The sequence below is a fragment of the Dipodomys ordii genome, unplaced genomic scaffold (genome assembly GCF_000151885.1).
Source record: "Dipodomys ordii isolate 6190 unplaced genomic scaffold, Dord_2.0 Scaffold41, whole genome shotgun sequence".
NCBI classification, from domain to species: Eukaryota; Metazoa; Chordata; class Mammalia; order Rodentia; family Heteromyidae; genus Dipodomys; species Dipodomys ordii.
Window position 1 is genome coordinate 7201250 of NW_012267257.1, and position 19422 is coordinate 7220671.

General features: G+C 43.7%; 1 protein-coding gene across 1 annotated transcript in view; it reads right to left on the bottom strand.

Annotated features, from left to right (window-relative positions):
• Positions 1–6052: 6052 nt before the first annotated feature.
• The window catches only part of Nim1k (NIM1 serine/threonine protein kinase), an 18575-nt gene continuing 5205 nt past the window's right edge, over positions 6053–19422 (bottom strand). Inside the window, exons 2-3 of the mRNA XM_013018568.1 lie at positions 9049–9317; positions 6053–6929 (exon numbers count right to left, since the gene is read on the bottom strand). Of these exons, the coding sequence (XP_012874022.1) occupies positions 6180–6929; positions 9049–9317 (1019 nt within the window). The 3' untranslated portion in view covers positions 6053–6179. The remainder of the gene's footprint in view (positions 6930–9048; positions 9318–19422) is intronic.

Genomic DNA, 19422 nt, shown 5'->3' on the forward strand with positions numbered 1-19422 from the left:
TTTGGTATTGCTGAAGATTGAACTCAGGGCCCTTGGAATACTGGGTAAATACTCTACCCCTGAGCTATATCCTCTGCTGAAAGAATCTATAGTGTTTTCTTATACTGCTTAAGAGAAATGAATTCCCAAATTGAGTGGTGCATATAAAAATGTTATATTAGGCTGGGAAGGTGGCTCAGTGGTAGAGTGCTCGCCTTCCATGCATGAGGCCCTGGGTTCAGTTCCTTAGCACCACATAAGCAGAAAAAGCCAGAAGTGGCGCTGTGGTTCAAGTGGTAGAGCGCTAGCCTTGGGCTGAACTGCTGAGGGACAGCACCTAGGCCCAGAGTTCAGGTCCCACAACTGACCCTCCCCACCCCACCCCCCCAAAAAAAGTTATTTATGCAGTGAGTTACTGTGCTTTTCTAAAATCAAAACCTTAAACATTGGAAATTCCAGAAAAGTGAATTTTACAGCAAATTTAAAACTGTTTAGTACCATCAAGAGCTTCCAGCCTAAAAAGCCCCATTTTACTGGTAATTCTTAGGTAATTCTTAGATGGACAATAGTTTTAGATTGTATACTTTTTGCAGGCCCTACCAAATCTTTTAGGGTTCTGTGTGTAGGAAATCAGCTTTTCTGGCTGCATTTGATACACAGTAATAATTTTTTGAGTCAGTGTAACCTTGGTGCTTAGATGTGAGATTATTCTGGATTGACAGTGGACCTAACTTAATCACGTGATTCTCCAGAGAGCCTTTCGTGACTAGTCAGAGGAAGGAAGGTGTGTGACTGCAGAAAGTTAAACATGGAAGAAGGGGACTGTGTACCAAGAATGCAGGCAGCTTCTAGAGGTTAAACAAGAAAGGAAGTGAATTCTTTTTATCTTAGTTTAGACCTTTGCAGGACTTCTATCTCAGAACTAGAAGATAACTAGAAGATAAATGTGAGTGGTGACTTTGTTACTGAAGCAGTGTTGATAAGGTACTGGAAACTTTTGGCATGTATGAGCTGTGTAGGAGGAAGGTGTAACAGTCAATCTCGTGATACCTGTGATATTTAAAAATACAGACTATGAAGATCCTGCATTTGGCTAGGTTTATTGTTTAGCGAGCCCGTCAAAAAGGACAAGCTAGCCAACTAATAGGTTAAGGCACAGAAAGCTAAGAGGACATTAAAAGCAAGGTAGAAAGAGGGTAGTATGTCAGCCACAGAAAGAAATTAACTACAATAGGCTCAGGATTTCAATTTCAAGTTGGGAGAATTTAAGTCTTGACAATCTTTTTTTGGTCAGATATGGGGCTTGAACTCGGCCTGGGCACTGTTCCTCAGCTCTTCAGCTCAAGGCTAATGCTCTACCACTTGAGCCATTTCCAATTTCCTGAGTGGTTTATTGGAGATGAGTCTCACAGCCTTTCCTGCTTGGGCTGGCTTGGAACTGCGATCCTCAGATCTCAGTCTCCTGAGTAGCTAGGATTACAGGCGTGAGCCACCAAGCCCAGCCTTGACAATTCTTTATCAAAGAGAAAGAGGCCTGGGCCTCAATAGCATATTGAACAAGCCTGGGAAGGTTGCAAAGCATAGCTACTCTTAAGGGACTGGCAATAGCATATTAGCCAAAGGTTTCTGTGAGGCCTGTGCCTGCAAGGGGACCTGTGGCATCCTTCATGCCCTCATACTTTTGTGTCTCTTCAGCCAAGAACTACGGAGAGATATCAACTAGCCTGGTGGAAAACTTTAACTCTTGTTTGTAGGAAAGTGGTAAAGATATCAAAAGAGTTGTAGAACCTGGCTGAATGTAAGTTGGATAAATATGAGTGTATCTTGATAAGTTGTTGGGTCAGAGATGAAGTTAGGAGAGACAGGGCAGAACAAGGAAGAGTGTTTTGTTAATATTATTGTGGAAGCATTTACCTGTGACTTGGAGTGAGGGACACTTGAAGCTGGTCCTCACTGAGGTTTGGTATGAGTAAGGCAAAGAGTAAACAAGGTAAGGATTATGGAGTTGCTTTCTTCAAGGTTGAGAAATTCCAGGAGTGAATATTAGAATTCACTTCATGAGACTGAGCAATCACCTCGCTGTACACTACTTGCCCTGAGATGATCCAGAAGGCAAAGGTGAGGGGTGCACGTGACCTTTAGGACAGCAGTGTGGGGGCAGGGATTGGCAGCAGGAAATGTCACTGGATCTGACTGGCTTCCAGGATGGTAGAGGAAAGGTGGACATAATAGAAATCAAGATGCCTTAAGATCAAGAGCTTTGTGACAATGGCTAAAGACCATGGACTTCTAAGGCAGCTAATTAGAATGCTACTTATGTTATTAAAAAAGGGAAGAAGGAAGAATTGCTGCCATCAGTAGGCTCTAACATAGTAGGAAGATTATAGCCCTTCATCCAGCTTCTAAGTCTAAGTCAACATACACTGCACGGTGGAGGGAAGAACTGGTCTTTGGAAAAGGCCTTGCTTTCAAAAGCATAATAACATATCAAGAACTTTTGTGTACCATTATGGTTTTATCTGTAGATGGAAAAACCAGGTGATCAAGAAAGTCTGACCTTAGACTCTCATAATGGGTCTTACATTAGGAATTTTTTTCTGCAATCTTCAAATATGTATTTGGGTTAAATATACATTGCCCCTGGGTCTGTAGAAAGAGCCATATGGGAGGAAGAATTACAGAAAAACTATCCTTCAGCTATATTAGCAAATAGTGAACAGTCACATTCGGAAACGTAGCTATTGGTGTCACTATCAGAAATAAAAGCAACAAACAAGGCAATGAGAATAATAAGCTCCACTGTAATCTCACTTAATTTACCATCTGATTCCTAAAACAAGCAGGTGGACAGTGGATTTTCTTTAGCTGTCCTGGTAGATGTCTTTACTGGCATCTGATATGCAGCTATTGATTTGGCAAATACATTCTGTGTTTCCACCAGAAAGGATCAAGACAGTTGTATATTCCTCTGGGATAAAAAGTACTTCTCATTCACTCTCACCGCAAAGTGATGTTAAAGCTTGTGTTATATGCCACAAGAGAGGCCCCAGAGCCCTGGTCCTGTTGACATTCTGCAGAATGTCATGTTGGGCCACTATGCTATGATGGCATTTGAAGCATTTGACTGTCAGGAAGCAACAAATATTGCTGATGCCCTAGTTAGAGTTATCGTGCCAGAGTGTGGGTGGAATCGTCATGAACAATTGGGTATGTCACATTGATGAAGGGCTCAGAGAACCAATGAGCTGGTTTGTGTCTAGAGAGTCCTTCCACAGTAAAGGACACTTTTTTTTTCTCCTTTCACCCCTTAGCACTAAAAGATAGGTAGGGTATGCACAGTCATATACACATGTCTACACACACACCATTTATCAAGGCTCCTACTTCAGGTAGATCTCACAAAATAACCTCAAGGCAGTTTTGGACTTGAGCACAAACTGAGGAGCCACTCAGACTATGTCCATGGAAGTGAGGAGCACTGTGTGGGATCTCTGGCAAGCCCCAGCAGCAGGTTACAGCACAGGATCCTGGAGTAAGGTCAGACCCTCTGCATCAGACACCTACTCAGATCTTGTTTGCTACTGAGCTCTCCTAGAGACCAAGCATGTCACTCTGGGATACCAAGGAACTAAGCAAATAGAACTGCTAGCTTATGATGTAGGCATTATCAGATCCATAGAGTCATATGGTCACATGAGCACAGCAGTGATTCACCCTCATTGCATCGACATCTGTCAAGAGATGGGTTTGCCTTTCCCGCCTGTGTTGAGTCCTCAGACACAATCATGCTAGCATTTAGAATATACTTGATTTGTTACAGCATTGCACAACCTTGCTTCAACACCACATTTTTATAAAGGAGGAAGGGCAGTGTATACGTGCCATGGGATCCCCTTGCCTTCCATAAGCCTCGATATCAAGAGCAGCCATTGCTCTGTAGATAAAACAGTGATATGTCTTAACTAAGGCCCAGACATAAGTAATGAGCACTGTTGGCGGGGGGGGGGGGTCCTCCTGGAATCAGTAGGCATGCATTAACAAGGGCTCATGTTTCCTGGTGTCAAAATAACAGTTCTCAAAATGAATGGGTGGAGGTAGGATTGACCCATCTCATCATTAGGATCAGTGGCTCACTTGGAGGTTTTGTACTCTTCTTCCCTACAAGCTGGATTTGACAAGATGAAAAGCTTTTGATTCCTAGGAGGCAGGGGGATGCTTTCTTTGAGGAACCTGATAAAGATTTCTAGTGAATGGGAGTCCATGCCTAGCAGGTGGCCAGTTGAGATACTCATACCAACGGACCAGCAGGCAGAGGAAGAAGAAATTATATTGATGGGGATTATTGACCCTGACTATCAGAAGGAGCAAAAAAGGAATATTTCGGGAACCCAAGAGATTCCCTGGTATGCCACTTTTGTGCACAATAATGTATGTATATACATACGTACGTACGTACATACATACGTACATACATACATACATACGTACATATGTACAGGCAGTGGCAGCAATTATTGCCTAACAAGACAAGGCAACTAAGGACTCTGATCCTTTCTTAGAGAAGATGAAGTCTGGTTATGTGACTGATCAAAGGTGAGGGAAACAAGATGAATGATTAAACAGGCGGGCACTCGTTAATGATGACCTCAGGACCAGCTCTAATAGAGTCTCCATTGGTTTCAAAACCCGGTCCTTCACTAACAGCATCAGCATCACCTGGGAACTAGTGAGAACTGCAAATCCTTCCCAGCCCACAAGCACTGCATCAAAACCAAAGGGTGGGGTCTCACATGGCTCCGCACACCCTCCAGGTACTGCTGCTGAGGCCGAGCTTGAGAACCACACATGCAGCTCCTACTAGTCTGCATTGAATCCTGCCTGTCTGACTGTCTTGAAAGAATGCACTTCACAGGGGCCCTTGTGAGTGGAGGCGGGGCTGGGGTGGGCTATGCCACACCGTTTCTGTAAGATACTTCAGGTCTTTCCATCATCCTGCTTTCCCCAGTCACTGAAACAATGACCAGTTCCCTGAAAAGCTGGAGCTTCAGGCAGGTCTTCTTTGGCCATTCCCTGACTCATACCATGGTGGTGTACTCTTTCTGCTCCCAGGCTTTCTTGACAGAAAGACCTAGAAAGACTGGGGAACCCACTTGGCACTCATGTGGAATAATCTAAACATGCAAAACAAGTGATGTATCATTGGCAGGTGACGAATGATGGAGAATAAATAGGCTTTCCGTTTCACACCCTGGGCAGAAATCTAAAATGTGTTGCAAAAAGCTCCTCAGAAAAACCTGAGCACTTATAACAACTTTGTAATGTGTTTTTGATCGGTTACCCTTGTCTCCTGTGTCCTTCACTCCTGTGCTGTGGAATCACTTCCCAAAACTACTCTACTTGGAAGCCTTTGTCTTATGCTGAGTTTGGGGGAACGGTGTCTAAACACCCCTTATCTGCCTCCCATATTCTTGGTATTTCCCAAGAGTCACTCCTGCTTTTCCTTCAATGATTGCAGTGAAAGAATGCTTTCCTGTCTGCAGTATGTCTGCCAATAAATCAGCCTTCCTCGAAGAGCTAAAGCAAAAACCTTCTAAGCACATCCACCAATTTGGATTCTCTTCACAGCATCTATCACTCAATTTGATATTTCTCTTTTGAAAAATTACATATGGTGGTTGGTGCCTTTATCCTTTACTAAAATATTCTAGGCTACCTTATTCATTGCTGTCCTCAGCATCTTATACTTTCCCTAATATGTAGTGGGTAGTAAACACTTTTAACAGTGCCAGGGCTTGAACCAGGGCCTGAGCTTGGCTTTCTTGTTTATGGCTAGCACTCTACCACTTGAACCATGTCTCCAGTTGCTAGCTAATTGGAAATAGAATCTTGCAGACTTTTCTGCCTAGGTTGGCTTCAAACCACAAGCTTCAGATCTCAACCTCTTGAGTAGCTATGGGGTGACAGGTATGAGCCACGAATGCCATCTCGTAGTTCTTGGTTAAATAAATGCTGGAATTTGAGAATTAGACAAGATCTCAAATCAAGACAGAATCTGGGTTTATATATTCTGTAAGGGAAGAAGGCATATCTCAAATTTAAATTTATTTAAAAATTACAAAAATGTCCTCACCCAAGTCGTATATGAAAAATAATTAAAAAGCAACAGTGATCTTGGTGAATTGCCAAGAGTCTGATGCAGTTTATAAAATTGAACAAAATTTAGATGTGTTTCTTATACCTCTGTAGACACGGGACCCTTTCTTTAGGTCTTTTTCCTTGGGTTCTGGTAGTATCATTACTGGTAAATTTTCTGAAGCCTTTTTCCTTTGCACTCTATGCAAAATAATTCTATAGACTCCGGTGATAGAACTTCGAGCGTCTCTCCCGTGGTTATTTCTGATATGCTCTTCTGTAATACCCAAATGTTCCAAAGTGCTTTTCACCTCATTTTCTTCATCTTTGAGGGTGCTGGTTTCTGACAAATGTTTAGGATCCAGTTGGAAAGGTTCCAAAGGAGTGGGGTACGGCACCCCTTTCATCCATTCATTGTTCATGATGTAGTTGATTCCATACCTCTCAGTGGGTACGGGCTGAAGGACTCCCCGGATGAGCCGGTGGCAGGGCTCCGATACATGCGAGGGAACATGATAGGAGCCCTCAAGAATGCTCTTCTTTAGTTTGGCCACAGTCTCTGCCCGAAACGGCATCATACCTGTCACCATGAAGTACAAAAGCACACCCAAGGCCCAGATATCCACATACACACCGACGTAGTGCTCGTCCCGGAAAAGTTCAGGTGCAGCGTAGGGCGGAGACCCACAGAAGGTGTTCAGCATTTCACCTTTTTTACTGACCGTGCTGAATCCAAAATCACCCACCTTCACACAAGTGCTACTGGTATAAAATACATTTTCTGCCTTCAGGTCTCTGTGAATAATTTGGTTTTCATGCTGTGGAAGAAGACATAGAGGGGAAAGAGTCAATTTTGTAGTAAAATACCAAAATAATGAGTAGTGTTTGCTCTGAGGTTAGATGATGATGGCAGAGTTATGACAGAAATTTAATAGGGATCAAGTTAAATCTCTGTCTTAACCTCTAACCCTGAGTAGTCCCTATAAATTCCCCTTAAGAGCTGGGAATGTGGCTTAGTGGTAGAGCGCTTGCCTAGCATGCATGAAGCCCTGGGTTCGATTTCTCAGTACCACATAAACAGAAAAAGCCAGAAGTGGCACTGTGGCTCCAGTGGTAGAGTTTACTAGCCTTGGGCACAGAGAGGCTTACAGTGCCCAGGCCCTGAGTTCAAACTCCAGGACTGACAAAAACAACAAAAAAACTTCCCCTTAAAACAGACCAAAGTTTCTATTCTTCTGTAGAGTCACAGTAGGCATTTGTTCTGCACAATCTAGAGGAATTCATACCAGAAATAAGACCCAGATCTTATAAAACCCTATTAAAAATATAATGAAACAGGAAGGCTGGGTCTTTCCTGGCCTCTTCTGAGTGAGCTAATGGCTGGGCCAGGAGCAGGAAGGCATGGGGCTCTCCTCCAGCCTCTAGCCATGCCTCTCTCTATAGCTGCAGAAGGTCCCATGGTAGATTGCCAGCCCATACCCTTGCCTATCTTTGCACTCTGGATCCAGTCTTCATAGTACTCTTGATCTATTTAGTCCTAAGGGCTCTTGGGAAATGGTTCAATGTTACTTTTTTCCTATTGCGTGCCTTGGGGTAAGAATCCATGCTTTGGGGCCTAACCAGCACATCAATTCTAGGTTCAAAATACCAGTTTTGATAGTAATACCACTATCCTGCTTTGTAAAATATGATACTGATAAGCACTTCATGAGACTAAGGTGAGAACTGTATATGGTGCTATATCAAGAGGACACAGCAGGGCTGGGAAGGTGGCTGGGGAGAGTGCTTGCCCTGCATGCATGAGGCCCTGGGTTCCATTCCTCAGCACCACATAAACAGAAAAACCAGAAGTGGTGTAATGGTTCAAGTGATAGAGCGGCCTTGAGCTGAAGAGCTGAGGGAAAGTGCCCAGGCCCAGAGTTAAAGCCCCACAACCGGAAAAAAAAAAGTGCACAACAGAGTCCTTGTACATAAACAAACAGCGAAATCTCTATAATTCACCTGCACTCTTCTTCAGAGACCAGATTGCTGGAAGGAATGGCGGGGGGAGCACAGGGCTTCTGAGGGTTCTGAGGGTTCATGTCTATACCCTGTACTGTCAGATTCTCTTCTGCTCTCTCTAGATTACTGGAAGCAGGTGTACAAGGCAAATTTCTTCTTTGGGCCCAGAAGAATTTGGCTAAGACTAGAGAGAGCAGAAAAGTTCTTAGAGGAACTGGGCAGAGTGCTTTAGGAATCCTGATGTGTGTTAAGAAATAATCAGAGAACTACCATAAGAATGACTTAATCAAGCATCAGTGTGCTGGGTGGACCCTGAGACCACAGAGCTAAAGAAACCCCCTTGGTGGTGAGAAAAATCAATGTGAGTTGAATTGAGGTTGAAGCAGGTTTCAGAGAGAGAGACGAGACAGAGACAGAGAGAGACTAAATTGAATTGGTCATAAAGCATGGGTAGGATTTGCTATATAGGACAGGACAAAAGGTTAAATGGTAGCCGGGTGCCGGTGGTTCACACCTGTAATCCCAGCTACTCAGGAGGCTGAGATCTGAGGATCTCGGTTCAAAGCCAGCCCAGGCAGGAAAGTTCCTGAGACTCTTATTTCCAATAAACTGCTAGAAAACCGGAAGTGGTGCTGTGGCTCAAGAGGTAGAGCACTCGCCTTGAGCTGAAGAGCACAAGGGCAGTGCCCAAGCCCAGAGTTCAAGCCCCACGACTGACAAAAAAAAAAAAGGTTAAATGGTAACCAAACAGGGCTAAGAACACACTGGAGACAAGGGTATAGCCAGTGAATGCAGGCTGTTCATCCAGCTTCTCTGAGCAGCTCCTGCCAACTTCTGGAGGAGCCATGCGGCTGCCATGCTTTGCTGGTGGGATATGGATATGGAGGCCCCACACTCCCAAGCCAGAAGCAAGACTCATTCCTCGCTCCTGCTCACCATGTGCTTCACGGCAGAGACAATCTGGGAGAAGATGAGCTTGCTTTCCGGTTCAGAGAGCTTCCCTTCAGTGCTAATTTTTCCAAACAGCTCCCCACCCGCTGCGTACTCCATCACCAAGTGGAGCTTGGATAGGGTTTCCACAACTTCATAAAGGCGGATGATGTTGGGATGGTACAGTTTTTCCATGCTAGAAATTTCTCGGGATAGTAGCCTTTGGGTTTTCTGGTCTAACTTGGTCTTGTCCAGAATCTTAATGGCCACCTTTTCTGGGGAAAAAGAATAAATGAAAGTCAAAGGATGTGTCAGAGCACGGGTATACCCTCCCCTCCCGTCCCCCACCACACACACCTATTTTACTAGACCTAGAGGTTGAGTGGTAATTCCCAAGTCCACAGAGCTCATCAATGAAAGTAGCAAGAGCATTCTCAGGTTCACTATAGCGTCCTTCCCTTGGATCTGGGAAGGTCTTCCACACACTAGTTTTGATGCTAAGTCCTGCTGCCCACAAGAGTGTTTAGTTGTGATCTTTGTCTGGTTTTCCAGAAAGGGCCAAAGCCACTCCTCACTCCCTCCTTTTATTTCAGAGAGTTCTTTTCACCTTCCCTGTCCAGAATTCATGTCCATGATAAGAACTCATCTTTTTGTCCAACAATTGCAGGACTGACATCTCTGACATTTGGGTGGAAAGGTCACAATATCCAGGTTCTCAATGTACTGCATTTCAGCCCACTGGGCTATGCATGTCGACTCCCCCCTCTCCTCTCCCTACACCATCTAGTGTGACTGACAATTACTGGCATGTAACACCAAGTACACAACGCAGCAGTACTCAGTGAGTATAGTGTTGGTGAAGACTTGGAGGAGTTGACACAGCACTGTGCTGCCAACAGAAGGATTAATTCGTACCATGGTTGTGAATTGCAGTTCAGTATTATGTGTTGAGACTTTAAAGATGGTTGGGTACTTTAACTATTTTAACAGTTAATTTTTTTTCTTTGCTTTTTCTCTCTCCCTTCCCCCCTCCCCGCCCTTAACATAGCCACTAGGTCTTAGCAATTCATCTTAAAGAAATAATCTGAGGGCTGGGAAGGTGGCTCAGTGGTAGAGTGCTTGCCTTGCATGCATGAGGTCCCGGGTTCGATTCCTCAGCATTACATATGTAGAAAAAGCCGCAAGTGGTGCTGTGGCTCAAGCGGTAGAGCGCTTGCCTTGAGCTGAAGAGCTGAGGGACAGCGCCCAGGCCCAGAGTTCAGGCCCCACAACCAGCAAAAAAAAAAAAAAGAAAGAATCTGATATATATATATACATATATATATGTATATATATATATATATATATATATGCATGTAAGAAGGCTTCTGTGATATTGCAGCAGCTCAAGTAGCAGATAGTAGAAGTATATAGTTCAACTATCTTTGTAAAAGCACACCAGAAGTGATGACTTTAGCTTGGTACTGGCAGGCGATATCTGTAATCTGTAGCAACTCAGGAGGATGAGATCTGAGAATCACAATTCAAAGCCAGCACAGCAGGAAAAAATCTGTGAGACTCTTATCTCCAATTAACTAGAAAAATACCAGAAGTAGAGCTGTGGCTCAAGTGATAGAGAACCCTCCATGAGCAAAAAGCCAAGCGAGAGCATGAGGCCCTGAATTCAAGTCCCAGTAGTGGCACACATACAAAATAATAATAATGGTAATGATCTTGATCTGTATTTATTGATAACCTGTTCAATATATAACAATTGAGGAAAAATTTAAAATATATTTTTGTATAAAAAAATATGGTTGAATGTTTTTCAAAATGTTTAGGAGGGGATGAGGGAGGGAAAGTGGGAAAAAATGAGGGAGGGGATAACAATGTTTGACAAGAAATGTGCTCATTATCTTACACATGTAACTGTAACCCCTCTGTACATCACCTGGACGATAAAATTAAATTTAAAAAATCAAAAAGAAATTCAGAAGAGTTATATTTTAATTGGGGGAAATCACAATTGCCTTTTAACTTCTGTTTTGCTGATTCATTTCTTTTTTTACAATAAACAAGAATTGTGTGAGGAAAATAGTGACTGTTAGAGAATGAATGAACCTTGGCTCTATCATCAAACATCATCTTTGGTGGTGGTTGTTCAAACTGGGCCAGACTTTCTGGCCGATAGAAGGAAGTTACAGCCAGGCAAGAAAGAGAGAATAGGGTCAAGGAGCGCCTTTTGACCCGTTTGCAAAACAACTGCTTTGAAGAACTTCGACGCCGTGGTTATTGCCATGAACACAGATGCTGCTGGTTCCAAATAGGAGTGCTGCTGCCACATTGAAATCAGCTGGGGGTCTGCAGTGGCAAGGGAAGGGGCTCCCCTGTGTGTGATTGAACCAGCGCATCCTGCCAGTGAAGGCAACATGGAACAGTGAGGAGGCAAACTGTGCAGCCGCCGAGCCCCCGAGGCGCAGGGAACATTGGCAGTCGAGCAACAGACTCCAGCCTTAGTCCTTGGGGCATTCTTCTCTCTTCTGCTTTTCAGCCCTCGGATGTATTATGTTCAGCTGTTTACCTGAAACCAGATGCTCCTGGTTTTGTTAAGCCTGTTGAATGAACTGTCGCCATAAGGGCTAGAATAACAAATTCTACTTTTCGATCTCATATTCTCCCTGTGGTTTAAAGGTTCTCCCTGCCACTGACTCCAACTTCTGTAACAGCGCCTCCTCCCCTGCCTGCGTCAGTGGTGCGTACATGGTGAGCAGTCACGCTTCAGCTGTGGTGGATGACAGGCTGCTGCCACAAATCTCTCCTTAGCACAATTCTAGGTCTTCCCCCTTCCTTCCTTTCCTCTTCCTGCCTTTCTTCCTTTCTCTTTCCACCCTCTGGAGGCTGGAAGAATACCAAGTCTGAACTCAGAGCCTCATAATTACTCACAATTACTTGGCTGATGCTTTACTACTTGAGCAATGCCTCCCATCCAGCATTGTGCTGGTGAACTGGAGGGAGTCATACAGATATTTCTGCCCCTGCTGGCTTTGAACAGAAATCATCTGGTCTTGGCTTCCTGAGTAGCTTGGATTACAGGTATGAGCTGCTGGTGCTTGGCTTTCTGTTATTTTCATGGCTCTAAATTCACTCCCAGGGCCAGGACAAGAGGTGTGGAGACAGAAAATGTTGCTTTAAGTTCTACTCCCTAGGTGCCTCCATAATCCGAACTCATGTTAAATCATATTATAAGACATGTCTTATAACCTAAATATATGATCATATAAAACATTTAAAAAGCCCTGGTATTAGACTTCAAACTCTATTATAGAGCCATAATAACAAAGACAGCCTGGTACTGGCACAAAAACAGACCCAAAGACCAATGGAATAGAATAGAAGATCCAGAAATAAACCACACACTTACAGTTAACTGATATTTGACAAAGGAGCCAAAGATATACAGTAGAAGAAGCACAGACTATTCAACTACTGGTGCTGGGAAAACTGGGCGGCCATGCAGAAAACTAAAAGTAGACCTGTCACATGCACTAACATTAACTCAAAGTGGATTAAAGACCTTAACAGCAAACCTGAAACTCTGAAACTATTGCAGGACAGAGTAGGAGAGACACTTGAACTTACAGGCACAGGCAGGAACTTCCGAACAGAGTTCCACGGTTCACAACATATTGGAGAGAGACTCGACAAATGGGACTACCTAAAATAAAAAGTTTCTGCACAGCAACCAAACTAGAAAGACAGCCAACTAACTGGGAAAAAATATTTACCAGCAATATATCAGACAAGGGGTTAATATCAGTATATACAGGGAACTCAAGAAACTAATCCCTCCCAAACCCAACAAACCAATTATTAAATGGGCAAGGGAACTAAAGAGAGACTTCTCAGAAGAAGAGATAGAAATGGCAAAGAAACGCATGAGGAAATGTTTCCATCCCTGGTTGTAAAGGAAATGCAAATAAAGACAACCCTGAGATACCACCTTACCCCAGTCAGAATGGCCCACATCCTAAAGTCAGCCAACGACAAATGCTGGAGGGGATTCGGAGAAAGAGGAACCCTATTACACTGCTGGTGGGAATGCACACTTATACAACCACTTTGGAAAGCAGTCTGGAGGGTCCTCAGAAAGCTAAATATTGGCCTCCCCTATGACCCAGCCATACCACTTCTAGGCATCTATCCTGAACAACAGGAACCCAGATACAAGGACACATGCACCTCCATGTTTATTGCAGCACTGTTCACAATAGCCATTATGTTTCCATAAACATATATTTATGTTTATGTTTCCATAAACAACCCAGATGCCTCACTACAGATGAATGGATCAAAAAATTGCAGAACCTATATACAATGGAATATTATGCAGCCATTAGAAAGGACAAAATAACGGCATTCACAGGGAAATGGATAGAACTAGAAAAAATCATTTTGAGTGAGGTAAGCCAAGAGCAAAGAGACAAACGGCACATGGTCTTCCTGATAAGTAGATGTTAAATTCAAAATGTAAGGAGATATGACAAAGTAAACAAGACTCGAGAAACAAAGGACCTCCACTCATCTGGTCAAATCATTACTAAATGATCTCATGCTGATGACCACATATATGGCATATATGTGCACATCAGAGAGAAATTAGGAGGACACTGAAACAGAGGGAAATGAGAAAGCTTACAACAGCGGGGCCCATCAGCTGCACTGGTCATTGATCAAAGCAAACTAAGCAACTCAATGGCAGCGTTGGGAGGGAGGGAATGAGTGGGGAAGAGGGAACAGCTGACACTAGGCAAAAGGAAAGAAATGTACATATCACCCAATGTGGAAGAAGTAACTGCACTGTCAAAGCTCAAGGAACTCATAAACTTTATAGACCAGGATAAAGAGAATTTGCCCCATGAAGTTTAGAATGTGTTTGTGACTTTAACCAAGTATCACTATCCCACAAAACTGTGAAATTTATGTCATCACTTAGTCACAATAAAAAAATTGCTTAAAAAAACATGCTGGGGGGGCTGGGAAGGTGGCTCAGTGGTAGAGCGCTTGCCTTGCATGCTCGAGGCCCTGGGTTCGATTCCTCAGCACCACATAAGAAAAAAAAAGCCGGAAGTGGCGCTGTGGCTCAAGTGGTAGAGCACTAGCCTTGAACTGAAGAGCTGAGGGACAGTGCCCAGGTCCAGAGTTCAGGCCCCATGACCGGACCCAAAAAAAAAAAAAACATGCTGGGGTACTCACTAACACCATGTTGAAAATGAATTATACAACTTGTGGGTGTAGATGGAGGGAAAAACTGGGAGAGGGGGAGCAAAGGGGGTGTGTCCTCATTACCTGACTTATGTAACTTTCGTCTCTGTACATCACCTTTATAATAACAATAAAAGGAAAATAAAAAATATAAACAAACAAAAAAGCCCTGGCATTCTAAATTGTTACTCGGTGGTAGAAATTGCACTTCTACCCAGAACTGGGTCTCTCAATCTACTCTTTCAACATGTGTTCCGTGAGAACTAATAAGCATCTGCCAGTGAAACACTTCCCAGCCCAGTGAAAGAGAAAGGCTCTGAAAATAGAACTCTCATCCTTAAAAACTAGTTGGTTCTTGGTTTCCAGAACCACGTACCCTCTGGTTTTCCTCCTACCTCTTTCTGATTCTTCTAAAGTTCCTTTGCTGTTATCTTTTTATTTCCCTAGCTTCTAAATGTTGGACTCGAAGGTTGAGTCCCCGGACCTCCTTTCTGTAGTCCCTACCTTGGTAATTCCAGGCAAAACTCATCTACTCCAGTGACTGCTCTACTTGGATATTGTTTCCATTTAAATTCTACCAGTTGCAAGTCCTGACGCAGGGATTAAGTAAATGAGGGAAGTGATTCCAGGAAATGCTAGGAGAAGGAGGAAGACAGGAAGGGAAAAACAGCCAATAAAGGTGTATTACTAAGCAAGTTAGCAGTGAAGCTGCTAAGAGTAATCATGCTAAGTTTCATCTTGAGAGGAGGCCAGGAAGTACAATATTTTTACAATTCCTCCTAGTAATTGGTTGTTGATTACTACTGGAGGGGGTTAATTCCCCTGTAGTTCTGTCCTAACCTACGTGCAGAGAGAATAGGCTCCATCAGCTAGAGAGCAGTCAGCCCCAACATGGATGAGTAATAGCATGGCAATATATATTCAAATGTGATCGTAACTCCCCCACCCCAAACCTGTGCCTTCCCATAGTTTCCCCCATGCCAGGAAAGGATGAAACTCTTCTTGTGGTTGCCCAGAATAAAACCCTTCTGTTATTTGACTCTTTATTCCATATCCAAATTCTATTACCCTTTATCTTCTAAATATAGACAGATTCCAGTCCCTTTCTCAGCATTTCACGGCTACTTTTTTTTTCTTTTCTGGTCTCAGGTATCATTGGGTCTTATCCTAACTGACCTTTCCTTGTCTGCCAAAGACCCCTTCAGTCTTATTTGCAACAAAAGCATCCAGAATGACCCTGCTAAAGCAGCAGCTCGTCATGTCACTCCTCTGCTTGTTCCGGTGGCTCCCTTTCATGCTCAGGAATGGCAACACCATTATTTAGTACATACTTGTCCCTCTACCCGATGGTCCCTGGTACTTTCTGCCCTCATCCCACTGGCTGTATGAGAGGCTGCAAGTCATTCTCTCGGCTTGGCACTCCAATGATATCATTCCCTTGGCTTCATCAGGCCCCCACTGTCAGTTCAACAGTAGCCTTCCATGCTTCCCATTCACCTGCTCTGTTTTCCTCCCTCACATGCATCACTTCATATATTTTCCTTGGTTTTGTCTGTCTCCTTCAACTGGAGTATAAGTTCTGCTGTGCCAAGAGGCCACTGTGTTTTGTCCACTGCAGAATCCTTAGTTCCTAGGAGAGTATCTGTTACCCAGAAATGCCGAGCAAACCCACAAGTAACCCATTCCATCATCACAAGAGCCCTCTGGATTGTCCTTGCTGCGTCACTCACCAGTGTCCCATGGTCTTCCATGTGATCAGTCTTTATGACCGTGACGTCTAATGGCTGTCGGCCTTCTGTCCAGTGTCAACCCTTTAATTTACTTTAGCCATCCCTGTATTTTTGACTCCTCTTAAGTTATTTCGGGTCCTTAACAGAGTAGCACTACAGTGAACGTTTGGGGATTGATTTTTAATATTGGATTTGTTTTTAGATTGGATTCCTTAAAGTCAATAACTAAACTAATTAATTAATTATTACATGATTAGGGCCTGAGCCTAGGCCCTTGCACTTCGAGGGTCTCATGTTTTTGCTCAGGCTGACCTTGGAGGGTGAGCCTCCCCGTCTACCTAGAATTCCACCACACCATCATGCTCAGCTTGTTTGTTGAGATGGTCTCATTAACCTCTATCTTCCCAAGTAGCTGGGATTGCAGACATTTGGCACTATGCAAATTCCTCATGCAACCTTTGTTGAAACAGTGTCTTTCTATCTAGTGCAGGATAGCCTCAAACTCACACTCCTACTGCCTCAGCTTCCCAAGTGCTGAGACTACAGGTCTCATCACGACATACCATCAAGATTAAGTTAACTAACCATTTGTGTGTGTGTGTGTGTGTGTGTGTGTGCTGCTCCTGGGGCTTGAACTCAAGGCCTGGACAGTGGAGCTTTTATGCTCAAGGCTAACATTCTACCACTTTTTGGTGGTTAATTGCAGATAAGAATATCACAGATTGCCCTGCCAGAGGTGGCCTTGAACCTCGATCCACTGATAATTTGTTACTTAATGAATAAAAGGGGTCACTTTCTTTTTTCTTTTTTTTCTTTTCTTTTTTTTTTTTTTGCCAGTCCTCAGCTTGAACTCTAAGCCTGGGCTCTGTCCCTCAGCTCTTCAGCTAAATGCTAGTATTCTACCACTTGAGCCACAGCATCACTTCTGGCTTTTCTGCTTATGTGGCACTGAGGAATCGAACCCAGGGCCTCATGTATGCGAGGCAAGCACTCTATCATTGAGTCACCTTCCCAGCCCAAGGGGGTCACTTTCTTAAAACTAGCATGCCTTTATCACAAAGGTTGTCTGGAGAATGAATTCCCAACCCAAACATGGGATACAACACACTTATGAGAAATACCTCCCCTCCAGCATCTGTTTTGAGTATCTGGATCAAGAAAATGTGCTATATATACACAATGGAATTCTATGCTTCCATCAGAAAGAATGACATTGCCCCATTTGCTAGGAAATGGAAAGATGGAAAAATTATATTAAGTGAAGTAAGCCAGGCCCAAAGAAACATAGGTCCCATGGTTTTTTTTTTTATTTGCAATAACCAGTATATGTCTGAGACAAGTAGAAAAGATCAGATAAGTTGATGTTAGGTGAAATGAACTCTAAAATAAGGATTCAAATGTTTTTTTCTTTCTTGCGATTGTTTCTAACATATTTATGATTTCTTTGTTGCTTTGTATGTCCCTCCCCCATGGTATAACCCCTGCCTTCACTGTATTTGATGTTGGTATAATTTGTGGAGGGGAAGGGGAAAAAATCGTTTAAATACAGATACAGGTGGACCCATTGCCACAATGAGATGTACAAGTTATTATGTCAAAAAACGAACTTTACAACTTTGGCTGGGGGTGGGGAGAAAGGAGGAGTGTTGGGGAAGGTGGGAGAGAGGAAGGGATGAAATGGGAAAGGGAAACAAGGAGGAGGCAACAATGCTTGATAAGAAATGTACTCATTACCTTGCCCATGTAATTGTAACCCCTCTGTATGGTATTTTCACAATATAAATAAATGAACACATAAATAAAGAGAAACACTTCCATGTGCTGCTTCTTCTACCTGCTCTTCCCACTACTGCTGGGCTTTCTTAAGAAGTTAGTACATTAGCTTAGTTCATCAAATATTTGTCAAATGCTATTTGTGATGCATGCTTCATAAATTCTTAGAGTTCAGTTTGACACACTGTCTGATGCGAAGGAGCTTATAACTAGAACCCTTAAGATTTTCACTGTACTGGGGTTTTATAAAGGCGTCAATCTTCTCACTTGTGACCTTCATTACCCCTAAGTCAATGCTCCCAAATCTTACTCTCCTGTTCCCCTTCTGCAATTTACCATTCACTTTTAACTCATTAAAATAGGAAACATAGAGGTTTTCCATCTTTCCTCTCCCTGGCCCCTTCCTACTCTTGTCTTTGCAGTAGATCATGGTGTCCCTCTCCTCAGTGTCACTCCCCGAGGAGTGCCAGACAGTATCATTTATCTGAACTATTGCACTAACTTTTTATTTTTTAGTTGTGGGGCCTGAACTGGGAGCCTGGGCCCTGTCCCTGAGCTCTTTTGCTCAACCCTAGCACTCTACCACTTTGAGCCACAGCGCCACTTCTAGTTTTCTGGTGGTTAATTGGAAATAAGAATCTTGGGGCTGAGAAGGTGGCTCAATGGTAGAGTGCTTGCCTTTTATGCATGAGGCCCTGGCTTCCATTCCTCAGAACCACATAAGCAGAAGAAAGCCGGAAGTGGCGCTGTGTCTCAAGTGGTAGGGCTCTAGCCTTGAGCTGAAGAGCTAAGGGACAGCGCCCAGGCCCAGAGTTCAGACCCTACGAACGACAAAAAAAAAAAAAAAAAAAATCTCACAGATGTTCCTGCCTGAGCCGGTTTTGAACCTCAATCCTCAGATCTCAACCTCCTAAGTAGCTAGGATTACAGGTGTGAACTACGGTGCCCTGCTTATACTAATGTGTTTGCAGCCCTCTTTGATTCCATTCATGACCCAGGTTTAATTCACCTTCTTTCATTGAAAACAAAACATATTCATCACTTTCTTAAAGCTCTACAATGGCTCTCCCATAGTTCAATGACAAAATCACTACGCATGAAGTTTCCTCATGACCCAGCCCCTGCCAACATCTGCCAGTGGCTGCCAGTGGCCCATGCTCCATCTCCAACTGGTCCATGAACTCTTGCTTCCTGCCTCCATGTCTTTATACCCTGTCTATCTTCCTGGACTTCTGTCTGCTGTGTCCTGTAAAATGTCTCTACAACCTCTGAGACCCAGTGTGAGCCTTTCCTACATGACTGACTCTTTTTGGAGGGACTGCATCTGACCCAGTGAGCATATCTGGCGTCTGGTGCCTTCCTTAGCAACCGCCCTTGTTGACTCCTCCCTGTGTGTCTCTGAGCTCCTACCCGGCAAGAAGTGTACCTCGCTCATCTCTGAAAAGTCCAGAACATGGGGCTGGGAAGGTGGCTCAGTGGTAGAGCTCTTGCCTTGCATGCCTGAGGCCCTGGGTTCGATTCCCTAGCACTACATAAGCAAAAAGAAAAAAAAAGCCGGAAGTGGCGCTGTGGCTCAAGTGGTAGAGCGCTAGCCTTGAGCTGAAGAGCTGAGGGACAGCACCCAGGCCCAGAGTTC